General features: G+C 61.7%; 1 protein-coding gene across 2 annotated transcripts in view; it reads left to right on the top strand.

Moving 5' to 3' along the window:
* Positions 1-426: 426 nt before the first annotated feature.
* Positions 427-15,291, top strand: part of CPNE9 (copine family member 9) — a 45,152-nt gene continuing 30,287 nt past the window's right edge. Inside the window, exons 1-2 of one of the 2 annotated variants that reach the window (XM_073350801.1) lie at positions 427-636; positions 7,313-7,353. In XM_073350801.1, coding sequence (XP_073206902.1) covers positions 560-636; positions 7,313-7,353 — 118 coding nt within the window. In that variant the 5' untranslated portion in view covers positions 427-559. The remainder of the gene's footprint in view (positions 637-7,312; positions 7,354-15,291) is intronic. The other variant, XM_073350800.1, reaches the window with a different exon arrangement.

A 15,291-nucleotide genomic window follows, 5' to 3' on the forward strand; every position in this document is an offset into this window, starting at 1 on the left:
GGGGCCATGGGGTGCGTCCCGTGCACCACCTCTCACTGCCCTTGGGCCTGGCTGCCCCTCCGTCCCGCCAGGAGTGCTGGGGTTCTGCTCCTACCCCCGGCTTCCCCAGCAGCCAAGGCCTGGGCCTGCCCCTCCCCTCGTGCCCGGTGCGGGGGCCCGGCCCTTTGCCCCCCCACCAGCGGCCGACGCCGGAGCTGCCTGTGCCCGGTGCGGGGATGTTAGTGGGCAGCCCTGCCCGGGGCCGGTTCTGGGCCGCCTGGGGTCGGGGTGGGGTCCCCGGGGGGCGCCTCGGTGGAGCTTTCCCTAGGCGCGGGCGCTGCGGAGCGCGGCGGACTCCCCGGGGCCGGTCCCTGCGCCGGGCGGGGAGGGGGCCGCGGCCAGACGCGCTGCGCCGGGCGAGCGGAACGGACGCAGGCGGGGGCGGAGGCAGGGCGCCCGCGGGAGGCTCCGGCTCGGCGCACGGACCTGCCCGGGGCCGCCGCCGCTTCCCCGCCCGTGGAGCCCGCCCCGCGCCTGCCTTAGCGTGGCGCGCCCGGAGCGCAGCGAGCCGGCAGCGGGGATGGCGTCTCCGGGAGCCCTGGAGCCGGCGCCCGCCAGCGTCCCGGCCACCAAGCTGGAGCTCACCGTCTCCTGCAGGTGCGGGGCCGCGGGCAGCGCCGGGCGCGGGCGGGAGCCTCCGGCAGCCGGGGCCGAGCCACACCTTCCCTCCTCGGCACAGCGCGGGTCCGTCGGGGAAGGGGCGCGGGGCGGGCAGCTTGGAGCGGGCTCCTTGGCCAGAGAGACTGTCCGTGAGCGTGCAACGCATGCCCGTTGTGTGTGGGGGATAGTGTGTGAGCGTGCAACGCATGTCCATTGTGGGGGGACGGTGTCTGATTGTGCAACGCATGCCCATCGTGTGTGTGGGAGACCATGTGTGAGTGTGTCCACTGTGTGCGGGGGATAGTGTGTGAGCGTGCGACGCATGTCCATCATGTGGGGGGGCAGCATCTGAGTGTGCAACGCATGCCCATCGTGTGTGTGTGGGACAATGTCTGAGCATGCAACTCATGTCCAGTCATGTGAGCGTGGGACAGCGTGTGAGCGTGCAACACATTCCCATCATGTGTGTGGGGGACAGAGTGTGAGTGTGCAACACATGTCCATCGTATGTGTGTGGGGACAGCATGTGAGCATGCAACGCATGTCAATTGTGTGTGTGACAGTGTTTGAACATACAAAGCATGGTCAACGTATGTGGGGGAGACAGCATGTAAGCGTGCAATGCATTGCCATTGTGTGTGTGGCAGGCAGCATGTGAGTGTGCAACACATGCCCATTGTGTGTGCGTGCATGGCAAGGCATGTGAGCATGCAACACATGTCCGTCATGTGTTCACTGCAACAGCATATGAGCGTGCAAAGCATATTCATCATGTATGTGTGTGTGATGGCATGTGAGCATGTAATGCCCAGCCACCCAGTGCACATGGGGAGCGTGTGAGTGTGCAATGCATGCATGTATGCCTGCTGTGTGTGCATGTGAGCACATATGCATGTCTACTATGTGTGCATAGAGTGGGTGTATGTGAGCGTGTGTGCCTGGTGTGTGTGCAGGGGATAGTGTGTTTGAGCGAACATGCAGCAAACTTGCTCTTCAGTGATTATTTCCTCTTAACCCCCCAATGGAAATGCAGCTTTCGTGCTGTTTGCTGGTGTGAGCGACACCCTAAGCCCTCAGCCCTGCTCAGTGAGACTTTGTCGGCAGGACCATGGTGCAAGAGCTGCATAAGAGACTGTTCCCTCTGGTCCTGCTCGGGGAAGAGCCTGACCTGCCCAGGATAGGGCTGGCCCATGCCCCGTACGCCCCCCCATCACTCGCTCTCACCCAGTGCCTCTCCCCTGCTCGCTCTCACTCAGCGCTCCCCCCCCCCCGACTCGCTCGCTCTCACCCAGCGCCCCTCCTCTGGCAGGTCTCCGTAGACTCAGGCCCAGGCAAAGACGACAGCTGAGGTTCTTCCCAGTGGCTCCCTAGCTTGCAGCTTGGGATTCCCACCCAGTGGGTCTGTGGCAGGCTGCCCCAGAGCCCCGGGCAGGCCGCAGGTTCCTAGGCGCCTGTGGGGTGGTACCAGGGCAGCGAAGGCGGCTGGGCGGGCAGGTGGAAGCCCTGGCCGTGCCAGAAGAGTGCGCCCAGCAGTGCAGCTGGCAGCTCGCTGGGCACCAGCCAGCGCAGGTGCAGCACCACCCAAATGCCAGGCTAAGCACGTCCGTGCAGGCTGGGGGCCCCTTGACTGTTCTGCCCTGGGCTCCGGAATTGCTGTCGGCGGGCCTGGCCCCCGTGCTGTCTCCTGGGAATGAGCTGGGGGAAGGTCCGTGCGGAAGAGCGGGCGGTGTCCCTGGCTGCACATGGCTCCATGGGCAGTGTTTGCTCACGTTCCCGCCACGTCTCCAGAGCACCCCTGGTTCTGACCCCAGCCCAGGGTTTGCATGGGACAGAAGGCGCTTTCAGGGCTGTCTGGCTCCAAAGAGAGGCAGAGTTGGCTGCCGGACACACCCCTTTGCACGGGCAGAGCCGTCGGGTGTCCTGGGGAACACGCCCGCTCTGTGCAGGGGCCAGATGCCCGAGCTCTGGCTCCTGTTCATGTTCGTCGCTGGTTTTCAGCTGGGTCTGTCTGACAGCACCGTGTGCTCACGAGGGCTTTGGTGAGGCAGGGCCAAGGTACGAGGGGGCTGGGAAGCGGCACCGTCTGCCCAGCTCCTCGCCAGGGGAAGCTGAGGGGTTACTGTGCCTGTGTGCACCCCTGGGATCCCAGCGTGACTGGTGCGAGGGGAAGCCCCAAAACAGGGAAATGAACTGAACAATTGCGACCCCTCGAGGCTCTGGTTAGGAGCAGGCCTGCAGGGGTGCTGGTGCCTGGCTGCTGCAGCCTTCGGTGCGTGGACGGGGAGAAGCGCCTCTGCCAGCTGGGAAAGTGGGTTTGCTGCTGGCTGCTGGCGAGGCTGCCTGCTCCTCTGCCTCCAGCAGCCGCAGAGCCAGGTCTTGACGGCTCGGAGCAGACGGAGACCCGCGGGAGCAGGGACTAACTCTCTGATCTCGAAGGGCAGCGAGGAAGCTTTCGCCCCTGGAGGCGGGGGGCATGGGATGGATCTCTCACATCGCCCTGTGCTTTGGGGGGGCGAGATGCAGAAATGGCATCCTCTCCCCAAGGGGGGCGTGTCTGCTCTTTACAGCTGTTCTGAGGTCAGCAGTTGTTGCCTCTGGTCAGCCAGGGCAGCTCTCTGGATCAAGAGAGCTCCGCTCCGCACCGAGCACAAGGCTGTCGCCCAAGCTTCTCAGCTTTTCCCGGTCCTCACCAGATCACCTCCCTAAGGAAACGGATCTGCTGGGCCTGGCCCCAGCTTCCAAAGGCTTTGGGCCCTTTCTTCTCTGCATGGCCATGTGGGGTGCTGGAACAGTTTGTACGGGGGGCTGAGAGCCATTGAACCAAACTGCAAAACCTGGATATGATGGAAACCCCTTCAAGCCAAGGGGTCAGGCAGCACCCCGCCCCCACAGCTCCAGCATCTCTGTGGCCATAGCTTGAAGCCTGCTCTCAAATGTCTGCTCTTTCACTGCCATGTGCATGGACATGTCAGACCTATAGGGATTGAGGATGGGGAGCGGGAAGGAGGCCAGGTAACAATCCTTGGAGCTGTCGCTTCTGTGTCTCCTTCCTCATGACCTCCTGTGTAGGGTGTGACCTGAGCTCATCTGGTTGGTCCCTCTTCGTCCTTTGCCACCTCCCTCTGACAGACCCAGCTGCTCCTGGCAAATCCAGGTGACTTGTGCAGAACTCCCCTTTCCCTCACCTGCCCATCCATCCTCAGACTGATCCGGGACGCGCCCGTTTGGAGGCCCTGTTGCAAACAAATATGAAGGAACAGTGAGAATTTTGGAAGTGTTGCAGGGAGGGGCCTGGGCGTGTCTGTGCTGGGATGGGCCAGGGACCCTTAGTGTTTTACAGCCTCCATGCTTGGCACGGGGCTGGCAGCTGGTCTGAGGGTCTCTAGTGAGCTGGAACCCAGGCCAAAAGGGCTCCTTCTCCAGCCGAACAATTTTCCCTTGTGTGGCTCTGCCCAGCAGAGTGTTAAACACCCTTGGGTCCTGCTCCACTGGCCTGGGCCGTGTTCCCAGCAGAGGTGGGGAAGAGTGGAGGAAACCCTCTGTTCTGGCTGAGTTCCTGGGCAGGCCCAGGAGGGTGGGGGGCTCAGACCCCCTGGGACCCTGGCCTGGAACCAGGCAGGGCAGAGCCCTGCTCTGAATGTGCCACCAGCCTCGGGCTGGGGTGTCTCCCATCCCTGGTGAGAGCAGGTGTCATGGGGCACAGGAAAGAGCTCAGAGGATTTGATGGCAGCCTTTGGTGCTTTTCAGTGTTAAACTCTGCGCAGCCAGGAATGACCAAAGTGCTGCGGCGGCTGCTGTTTCAGGGGGTTGGGGGGAGCAGCCCCTGGCACCCGCTCACTCAGTCAGGCTGCTCAGACCTTGCTAAGTCTCTTTTCTTCTCACTTTGCCTCCCCCGGCCCATCTCTCCATTGCGGACACTCCCGTGCCGGGGAGCAACGGCCGCTCAGCCATCACCAAGTGCGCTAGTAAACGGGCTGCCTGTCATGTTCGATCACCGTCTGGGCCAGAGACGCTGTTTCTTCCTCACCCCATTCAGCTTGCCGACCCTACCTCCCCCCAGAACGCGCTCTGCCAGCGGGAGCCTGCTTCTCGCAGAGCCACACCAGTGCACCCCCTCCCTGCACGGCCCTGCTGCTCTCCAAGCACCTGCTTCCCAGCCCCGGCTCTCGTCCCTGTGGGTCAGCCCCCCGGGCTCACCTGCACAGCCCTCCTCAAGCCCCGCCCTGCAGCGAGCCCCACAAGAAACAGGGCCCTGAGGCTGGCCAGTGATGGCCCCTCAGCTGGTGACTGACAACAGAAACCCATGTCCCTGGAGTCCCTGGGCCCTGTCACTCAGCTGGGCCTGGTGCTAACCCTGTAGCCCCGTGATCCCCCCTTTCCTCCTCTTACGCACACGGATTGTGTGTTGGGAGCTCTTCAGGGCAGGGACCTTCGCTGTGTGTGCAGCGCCCAGCAACGGGGCCCAGACCCAGGATGTGGGTGCAAGGCTTCTCCCTGCTCTGCACCCTCTGCCTTGGCACCTCCCAGGGATCCCGGGGGTAGAGTGACCATACGTCTCGTTTTGGCCAGGACAGTCCCTTTTTTAAGCCCTGTCCCAACTTTTTTGGCAAAAGTGGGCGTTTGTCCCATTTGTTCTTGCCGACTAGATCAGTTTGCAAGAGCAAATGGGACAAATGTCCACTTTTGTCAAAAATGTGGGGTGCGGTGCAAAGGAACATGGGGGGGGCCGAGCAGCAACCCCAACCCAGTGCAGGGGGCAGCCAGGGCTGGAGTGAGTTGCGACCCCAGCCCAGTGCAGGGGGGCAGCCAGGGCTGGAGTGAGCGGAGACCCCACCCTGTGCAGGGGGGCAGCCAGGGCTGGAGTGAGCGGAGACCCCACCCCGTGCAGGGGGACAGCCAGGGCTGGAGTGAGCGGAGACCCCAGCCTCGCTTGAGGAGGAGGGCTTGGGCAAGTGGGGAGGCCAGCCCTGTGGGGCGGGGGGGGTGCAGTGTCCTGTTTTCCTTTTGGGGAGATATGGTCACCCTATCCGGGAGCATCCCTGGCACTGCACCCATAGGGGCTGTTCCCACTCAGCTGCTCGTGCCTTTTACCGGGTAGAGTCCCCAATCCCCAGCCAGAGTCAGCGCGGCCCGCAGGACTCCCGGCCTGGCTGGAGAGAGCATCCCTCAGCAGAGCCGCCTGTGTCCTGCGAGCTGCGTCTGGCCGAGTTGTGCTGCCCGCAGGGGCTGAGCAATCAAACCGCTCCAGCCCCCTGGCACCAGCACCCGCCCCCTGCACACAGGTGGGTCCTAGACTCCTCCCATCCCCACGGGCTCTGGCCTGGGGGCTGCGGCCCGGGGGCCAGCACCCGCCAGGGGTGAAGCTCTGATGCCTTATGTTTATGTTGAAGGCATAAAAAAGGGAGCCCAAAGGGACTTGTTCGTTGGCTGTGGCAGGTAACGTGGGTCCCTTGCGGCTCTGCAGCTGCCTGGTGTGGGCTTGCTGGGAAAGAATGAAACCCCGGGGCTGGGGAAGCCGGGAGCTCCCCCCAAGCCAGCCCCCTGACCCCCCCCCCACAGCCAGCCCCCTGCCCCGCCCCCACAGCGCCCCCTGCTGGGAGCCCCCCCAGAGCTTTCCCCTGCCCCCCCACAGCGCCTCCTGCTGGGAGCTTCCCCCCAGCCAGCACCCTGCCCCGTCCCCATGGCACCCCCTGCTGGGAGCCCCCCAGAGCCACCCCCTGCCCTGCCCCCCACAGCGCACCCCACAGCCAGTGCCCTGCCCCGCCCCACAGCGCCCCCTGCTGGGAGTGCACCGTGGCCACAGCCATGCTGGTTTCTTGCCATGGTTTATAACGTGTGGATGATTCTGTTTGTTTGAAGAGCTGCCTCGGAGGGTGGTGGCTGACGGGGAGCTGAGGGCTGGGCTCCCTGCCCCTGGGCACACCTGGAGCCCTCCGGGCACAGGGAACAGCTGCGTTTCCTCCCCACGCTGCACAGAGCAGACGCTTCACCCAGAGGCCCCAAGAGGAGATACAAGCAGAGACAGGACCCCAGGGCAAGTACAGGAGCCTAAACAGCCAGCGCTGGGGCTGCAGGGTCAGGGCAGCCCCAGCTAGTAACCGTCCCCTGGCTGCCTGTGATTTTGCCTGCCCCACTGAGTCCCCTCTGTTGCCCCACACCGCCCAGGGGTGCTCCAGCCCCTTGCTGGGCTGGACTCCCCAGTGGACGTGTCCAGGAGGGTGGGGGCTGCAGGGACCAGCTGTTAACAGAAGTATTAATTTTAGTTACTGTTTGTGCCACTGCAAAGCTGCCATGGCAACCAGGAGAGGTTATACTGAGGGGCGGGGTGGGTCCCCCACCACACACAGACACTGGCCTCCTCTCCCAGCCCCCAACGCCCTCCCCCACAGCCCAGGGACCCCGTGTCTGAGCTCCAGAGAGGCTGCCTGTTCCTGGGTGCAGATTCCACTGACCTGTCCTGTTCTCGCTGGTGGGTTTGATGCGGATGGACTCCAGCGGCTCTGGAGGGGAGGGAAGGCCTGGCCTGGCCTGGGAGTGGGGAGGGCGGCTGGGCTGGGGCCCAATGCTCGGGGGCTGCAGGTTCTGCAGTAGTTCGTAGAGCCCGATTCCCCCACTTCTCCCATTGCTGGATGAGTTTCCTGCCTGGCTCACGTCCATCTGTCTGTCTCCCCAGGAACTTGCTGGACGTGGACACCTTCTCCAAGTCTGACCCTGGTACGTGTGGGGAGTGGAGCTAGCTAGGGGACCGGCCTCAGGGCGAAGTCCCTGGCAGGGCAGGCGGGCAACGTGTCCTGAGGGGGCAGCAAGGCCTGGGCAGCTGGTTCCTACGGGCTGTGCCTGGCGCTGCGTGGTGGCAGGGGTGTGTGATTGCGTTAAGCTGCACAGCCGGGACCGAGACAAACCTGTCCGGGGCAAGGGAGTGGGGGTGCGGGCAGCTGCGCAGCCCGGCGGGGCCCGTCAGCGGAGACGAGCACTAGGCCTCGTGGCAGACGCTGATTGTGAGACGGAGACTGGGGATGGAGCGCACGGTGTGTGCAGGGGGGATGGGCGGGCGTGCAGGGGGGATGCTTGGTGTGCTGCACAAGGGACACGCACGGTGTGTGCAGGGGGATGGGCGGGCGTGCAGGGGGGATGCTTGGTGTGCTGCACAAGGGACACGCACAGTGTGTGCAGGGGGGATGGGCGGGCGTGCAGTGTTGGGGTGAGTAAGGTTAACGTGTATAAGTGTGAGGCACTATGTCTGTGGGTGCATGGAGCGTGATGTGCAAGGCATGTGTGTGCAGTGCGGGGTGTGCACATGTGCAGTGTGGGTGGTGATGTCACGGCCTGAGGGGGAGTCAGGGCCCGGCACCCCCACTTCCTGTGATTCACCGTGACTCTCGGCTGGCCAGTAGAAGAGCAGGTTTATTAGAGACGACAGGAACACAGTCCAGACCAGAGCTTGTGGGCACAAACAGGACCCCTTAGTCAGGCCCTTCTGGGGGGCAAGGAGCTTAGACCCCGTCTCTGCAGCTCTCTCCTCTTCCCCAGCCCACTCCAAAAACTGAAACCCCCTCCAGCCGACTCCCTCAGCCTCCTCCCCTGCTCCTCCTCCAGCCTTTGTCCAGATTCCCAGGCAGAAGGGGTCACCTGGACCCAACCCCCCTCCAAGCTCAGGTTACAGGCTCAGGTATCTTCCCAGGCAGTAAAGTCACCTCCTGCCATCCCATCACCAATGCAGACAGTCCCAGGAAACTCCCCTGCTACATTCCTAGGTCAGTCCACCCCCCTCCCTGCTGTATCACATCTCTCCCCCCTTCGAGACTGAACTGAGTAGGGTCACTGTGACCAGTGACCTGGGGAAGTTCGGGGCCCCCTCTCCGGGACAGCGCATCCACTATCAGGTTGGCACTTCCCTTCACGTGGACCACGTCCATGTTGTAATCCTGCAGGAGCAGGCTCCATCTCAGGAGTTTGGCGTTGGCTCCTTTCATCCGGTGCAGCCAGGTCAGGGGAGAGTGGTCGGTGGAGACGGTGAAGTGTCGCCCGAAGAGATATGGCTGGAGTTTCTTAAGGGCCCACACCATGGCCAGGCACTCCTTCTCGATGGCCACGTAGTGTTGCTCCCGGGGTAGCAACTTCTCGCTCAGGTACACGATGGGGTGTCTCTCCCCCTTTTCATCCTCCTGCATTAACACCGCCCCCAGTCCCGTGTCTGAGGCGTCGGTGAACACCACAAAGGGCTTGTCAAAGTCTGGGTTTGCCAGAACTGGGCCACTGACCAGAGCCTCCTTCAGCGCCCGGAAAGCCTCCTGGCACTGCTCGGTCCAGACCACCTTGTCTGGCTTCCCCTTCTTGCATAGCTCCGTGATGGGGGTGGCGATGGCGCTAAAGTGGGGCACAAATCTTCGGTAGTATCCTGCCATCCCAATAAAGGCTTGGACCTGCTTTTTGGTGTGGGGAGCGGGCCAGTCTCTGATCACCTCCACCTTGGCTGGTTCCGGCTTTAGGCGGCCGCTCCCCACCCGATGGCCCAGGTAAGATACTTCAGCCATCCCCACCTTGCCTTCTCCGCTTTTACAGTCAGCCCAGCCCCCTGGAGTCGGTCCAGCACTTGTCTAACCTGGGACACGTGGTCCTCCCACGTCTGGCTAAAGACACAGATGTCATCAATATACGCCACGGCAAAACTCTCCATCCCCCTCAGTAGCTGGTCCACCAGGCGCTGGAAGGTGGCCGGCGCTCCCTTGAGGCCGAAAGGCAGGGTCAGGAACTCAGAGCCCCAGAGGGGTGATAAAGGCCGATTTCAGCCGGGCATCTGCATCCAGCGGCACTTGCCAGTAGCCCTTTGTAAGGTCCATGGTGGTAAGGTACCGAGCTCCTCCCAGCTTGTCTAGGAGCTCATCAGGCCTGGGCATGGGGTAGGCATCCCATACAGTGATGGCATTGAGCGTCCGATAGTCCACACAGAACCGGACCGACCCATCCTTTTTGGGGACCAGCACCACCGGCGAGGCCCAAGGGCTGGCCGATAGCTGGATCACCCCCAAAGCCAGCATGTCCTGGACCTCTCTTTCCAGGTCCTGAGCAGTTTTCCCTGTGACTTGGAAGGGGGAGCATCTTATCAGCGGGTGCGACCCTCTCTGCACACGGTGGACAGTTAGATTAGTGTGTCCAGGCTGGTTGGAAAACAGCTGTCGGTACGGATGCAGCACCCCCCGACCTCAGCTTGCTGGGCAGGGGTTAGCTGATCCGAGAGGGGAATTGTTTCCAGGGGGGAACCAGCTCTGGTCCCAGGGAATAGATCCACTAAAGGGTCATCTCCCTGCTCTTCCCACTGTCCACACACGGCCAACACCACATTCCCCCTGGCATAATATGGCTTCATCATATTCACATGGTACACCCGGCGGTGGTGCGCCCGGTTCGACAGCTCCTCCACATAGTTTACCTCATTGAGCTGCTTGACGACCTTGAAAGGGCCCTCCCAGGCGGCCTGTAGTTTGTTCTTTCTCACTGGGATGAGAACCATCACCTGATCCCCGGTGGCGTAGGCACGGGCCCGTGCCGTGCGGTCATACCAGACCTTCTGCTTCCTCTGGGCTCTGGCCAGATTCTCCCTGGCCAGGCCCATGAGTTCCGCCCGTCTCTCTCGGAAGATCAGGACATACTCCACCACTGACTCTCCATCGGGAGTGGCCTTCCCCTCCCACTCGTCTCTCATCAGGTCCAGGGGGCCCCTCACCCTCCTGCCATATAACAGTTCGAAAGGAGAAAATCCGGTAGACTCCTGGGGCACCTCCCTGTATGCGAACAGCAGGTGAGGTAAGTACTTGTCCCAGTCCTGCGGGTGCTGGTTCATAAAGGTTTTCAGCATCATCTTTAGCATCCCATTGAACCTCTCCACCAACCCACTGGACTGGGGGTGATAAGCTGAGGCCCAGTCGTGCCGGACCCCACATTTCTCCCACAAGCACCGGAGCAGGGCCGACATGAAGTGGGAGCCTTGGTCTGTCAAGACTTCCTTGGGGAACCCCACTCGGCTGAAAATGGTCAGGAGCATCGGCCACGGCGTCTGCTTCAATGGAAGCTAAGGGCACTGCCTCGGGGTAGCGGGTGGCAAAATCTACCACCACCAGAATGTATTTCTTCCCCGACCGGGTCGTCTTGCTGAGAGGCCCCACGATGTCCATGGCCACCTTCTGGAAAGGCTCCTCTATGATGGGCAAAGGTCTCAAAGCCGCTTTCCCCTTGTCCCGGGCCTTCCCCACCCTCTGACAGGGGTCACAGGATCGGCAATACTGCCGGACCGTGGTAAAGACCCCGGGCCAGTAAAAGTTCTGTAGCAGCCTCTGCCGGGTGCGCCGGATTCCCTGCTGCCCTGCGAGGAGGATGTCATGGGCCAGGTACAGGAGCCTGCGGCGATACTTCTGGGGGACCACCAGCTGCCTCCTGATCCCACAGGACTCCACTTCCCTTGTGGGAGCCCATTCTCGGTACAGGAACCCCTTCTCCCACAGGAACCTCTCCTGGCAGCCTCTCCTCATGGTCCGTACCACCCTGAGGTCGGCCAGGTCCCTGAGCTTCCGCAAGGAGGGATCTTTCCTCAACTCGGCCTGGAACTCAGCGGCTGGGGAAGGGATGGGGCCCGGTTCCCTCTCACTGGCCGGGTCTGAGGCCTCAGCCTCTCTGAGCCATGCCCCTCGGCCCTCCCTTCCCACCAAGGTAGGGTCCTGCGCCTCCAGTGTGGTACCCTCCCCACGGTCAGGGCACAGTGCCCCTCACCGGCTCTGGCTACGGGTCACGACCAGGGTATTCTGGGGGTTGCTTGGCCAGTCCTCTAGGTCTCCCCCCATCAAAACTTCAGCGGGCAAATGGTGGTGTACCCCCACATCCTTGAGGCCCTCCTTGGCCCCCCATTTCAGGTGTACCCTTACCGTAGGCACCTTGAATGGGGTCCCGCCCACCCTGTCAGGGTCAGGTAGGTGTTGGGCACCACCCGATCTGGGGCCACCACCTCGGGCCGGGCCAGTGTCACCTCCGTGCCCGTATCCCAGTATCCATTGACCTTCCTCCCATCCACCTCCAGGGGAACAAGGCACTCGCTCTGGAGGGACAGCCCTGCGCCCATCCTGTAAACTGAGGACCTTGAGTCCGGGGCATCCAGCCCCCCAGAGGAGCTGGTCTGGGGCACTCCTCCCTCCTGAGCAGTTGGTAAGCTGCCAGCCTCCCTTGCCTGGGAAGCCTGCTCCTCGTCCAGCTGGGTCCCTACCCAGTTAACCCTGTGTGGGTTTGGTCTGCTCAGACTGCCCCTGAGCTTGGGGCACTGGGTCTGTATGTGGCCTTTCCGGCCACAGTGATAGCAGCTCAGGTCCCATTGGTCCCCTCAAGTGGGTCGGTTGGTCCTGATGCTGGATGTTCTCCTTGGGATGGGGTGCTCTACATTCCCCCTTTGGGAGGTCCCATGGTGACTCTCTCTCTCTGCATCGTGGGGGGCCTCTTCGTTTGGGGTTCCTCCCTGCCACTCCCCGACTGACTGTTCACAAACTCGTCGGCCAGCTGCCCTGCGTGCTGGGGGTTCTCTGGCTTTTTGTCCACCAGCCACAGCCTCAGGTCGGAAGGGCACTGATCATACAGTTGCTCCAGAACAATGAGGTCAAGCAGGTCCTCCTTCGTCCGGGCCCCATCTGCCCACTTGCAGGCATATCCCTGCATCTGGAGGGCCAGTTGTAGATATGTGCCCTCAGGCATTTTATGCTGGCTCCAGAGCCTTCTCTGGTACATCTCGGGGGTCAGCCCAAACTCGCAGAGCAGGGCCTGTTTGAACAGTTCATAGTCCCCTACCTCCGCCCCTTTCATTCGGCTGTACACCTCCACGGCTTTGGGGTCCAGTAAGGGGGTGAGAAACTGGAGCCTGTCTGCTGGGTCAACCCAGTGAATCTCACAGGCGTTCTCAAAGGCATTCAGGAAGCTATCGATGTCCTCCTCTCCTTACGCTGGGCCAGGACGCACTTATCAAATCTCCATGCAGTCCTGGGTCCCCCATCACTCACCAAAGCCGGGGCCTCGCTGCTCCTCAGCCTGGCCAGCTCCAGCTCATGCTGACGCTGCCTTTCGCGACCCTCTCACACTTTTTCGCGATCTTCCAACTCTCTCAATTTTATCTCCCTCTCCCATTCCAGCCGCCTCAGCTCCAGGGATGGAGAACTCTGCCGGAGGATCCCCTGCTGGCTGCTGGGTCAGGGTGCCTTCGGTATTCTCTGGGGTCCTCCCAGCCCCTCCCCTAGGCATAGGTAGGGGGGTCTCGGGATGCCCTTGGCTGCAATCTGACCCCTCCCAGCCGGGTCAGGCACCAGGGCCCATGTTGCATCTGCTAGGCTGCTTCCCTCAGAGGCAGGGATCGGTGCATCCAAGCGATCCTCCTCCTCCAGCTGGGCAATCAGGTGTTCTTTGGTGAGCCTTCCAATGTGCAGCCCCCTCTGCCTGCTCAGCTCCACCAGGTTGCTCTTAAGGCGCTTAGCGTACATCTCCCTGGTGGCCACGAGCAGGCCTGGGTGCTCGAGCTGCAGTGTCCAGGAGGAACCCCTACTGTGCCAACCCTTCTCCAGGTCACCACCCCTCTTCCAAGGTCAAGCCACAGACTCCTCCACCCCTGAGACTGCTCACTGCAGTGTCCAAGGGGACCCCATTATTGCAACAGTCCTTCTTGCTGGTCACACACTCCCAGGGGTTAAGCATAGCTCCTTCGCCCCCCAAACCCACTCCTCTCTGACTCTTCAGCACACCTGGTTCCTGTCAATCCCCCTTTGTTTTACTGTTCCCCAGTCACTTACTGCAGGAAGCACCATCCACGGGGTGCAGTAGATCCCACCTCTGACAGCAGTTGTCATGGAGATTGGGGAGGTCAGGGCCCTGCACCCCCACTTCCTGTGATTCACCGTGACTCTCAGCCAGCCAGTAGAACAGAAGGTTTATTAGAGATGACAGGAAAACAGTCCAGACCAGAGCTTGCAGGCATAAACAGGACCCCTTAGTCAGGCCCTTCTGGGGGGTAGAGCACTTAGACCCCCGCTCTGCGACTCTTTCCTCTTCCCCAGCCCACTCCAAAAACTGAAACCCCTCCAGCCGACTCCCCCAGCCTCCCCCCAGTTCCTCCTTCAGCCTTTGTCCAGTTTCCCCAGGTGGAAGGTGTCACCTGGACCCAACCCCCCTCCCAACTCAGGTTACAGACTCAGGTATCATCCCAGGCAGTGAAGTCACTCCCTGCTATCTCATCACTGATCAGACAGTCCCAGTAAACTCCCCTGCCACATTCCTAGTTCAATCCGCCCCACTCAGTCCCTGCTGCATCATAGGTGGGATGGGATGTGCAGTGCAGTGGGATGGTGTCCATGAGGTGTGCATGTGCGAGTGTGTGGTGGTGGAGTGCACATGCAGTGTGTGCACAGAGGAGTGGGGTGTGCAATGTGTAGGGGCGAGGTGTGTATGTGCAGTGAGGTGTGTGTATACTCACTGTGATGTGCAAAGTATGCATGCACAGTGGCAGGTACATGAGGGGTGTGTGCCATGGGGGAGTGTGTGTGAGACATGCAGTTGGATGGAGTGTATCAGGGGTGCAGTGTGTGAGGCATGCAGTGGGATGGGGTGTGTCAGCAGATGCAGTGTGAGAGACATGCAGTGGGACGGGGTGTTTCGGGGGTGCAGTGTGAGAGACATGCAGTGGAATGGGTGTGTTGGCGGATGCAGTGTGTGAGACATGCAGTGGGACGGGGTGTTTCGGGGGTGCAGTGTGAGAGACATGCAGTGGAATGGGTGTGTTGGCGGATGCAGTGTGTGAGGCATGCAGTGGGACGGGGTGTTTCAGGGGTGCAGTGTGTGAGGCATGCAGTGGGACGGGGTGTTTCGGGGGTGCAGTGTGAGAGACATGCAGTGGAATGGGTGTGTTGGCGGATGCAGTGTGTGAGGCATGCAGTGGGACGGGGTGTTTCAGGGGTGCAGTGTGTGAGGCATGCAGTGGGATGGGGTGTTTCAGGGGTGCAGTGTGAGAGACATGCAGTGGAATGGGTGTGTTGGCGGATGCAGTGTGTGAGGCATGCAGTGGGACGGGGTGTTTCAGGGGTGCAGTGTGTGAGGCATGCAGTGGGACGGGGTGTTTCGGGGGTGCAGTGTGAGAGACATGCAGTGGAATGGGTGTGTTGGCGGATGCAGTGTGTGAGGCATGCAGTGGGACGGGGTGTTTTGGGGGTGCAGTGTGAGAGACATGCAGTGGGATGGGTGTGTTGGCGGATGCAGTGTGTGAGGCATGCAGTGGGATGGGGTGTTTCAGGGGTGCAGTGTGAGAGACATGCAGTGGGATGGCTGTGTTGGCGGATGCAGTGTGAGAGACATGCAGTGGGATGGGGTGTTTCAGGGGTGCAGTGTGTGAGGCATGCAGTGGGATGGGGTGTTTCAGGGGTGCAGTGTGAGAGACATGCAGTGGGATGGGGTGTTTCAGGGGTGCAGTGTGAGAGACATGCAGTGGGACGGGGTGTTTTGGGGGTGCAGTGTGAGAGACATGCAGTGGAATGGGTGTGTTGGCGGATGCAGTGTGTGAGGCATGCAGTGGGATGGGGTGTTTCAGGGGTGCAGTGTGAGAGACATGCAGTGGGATGGGGTGTTTCAGGGGTGCAGTGT

This window comes from Lepidochelys kempii, chromosome 7, assembly GCF_965140265.1.
Source record: "Lepidochelys kempii isolate rLepKem1 chromosome 7, rLepKem1.hap2, whole genome shotgun sequence".
NCBI lineage: Eukaryota > Metazoa > Chordata > Testudines > Cheloniidae > Lepidochelys > Lepidochelys kempii.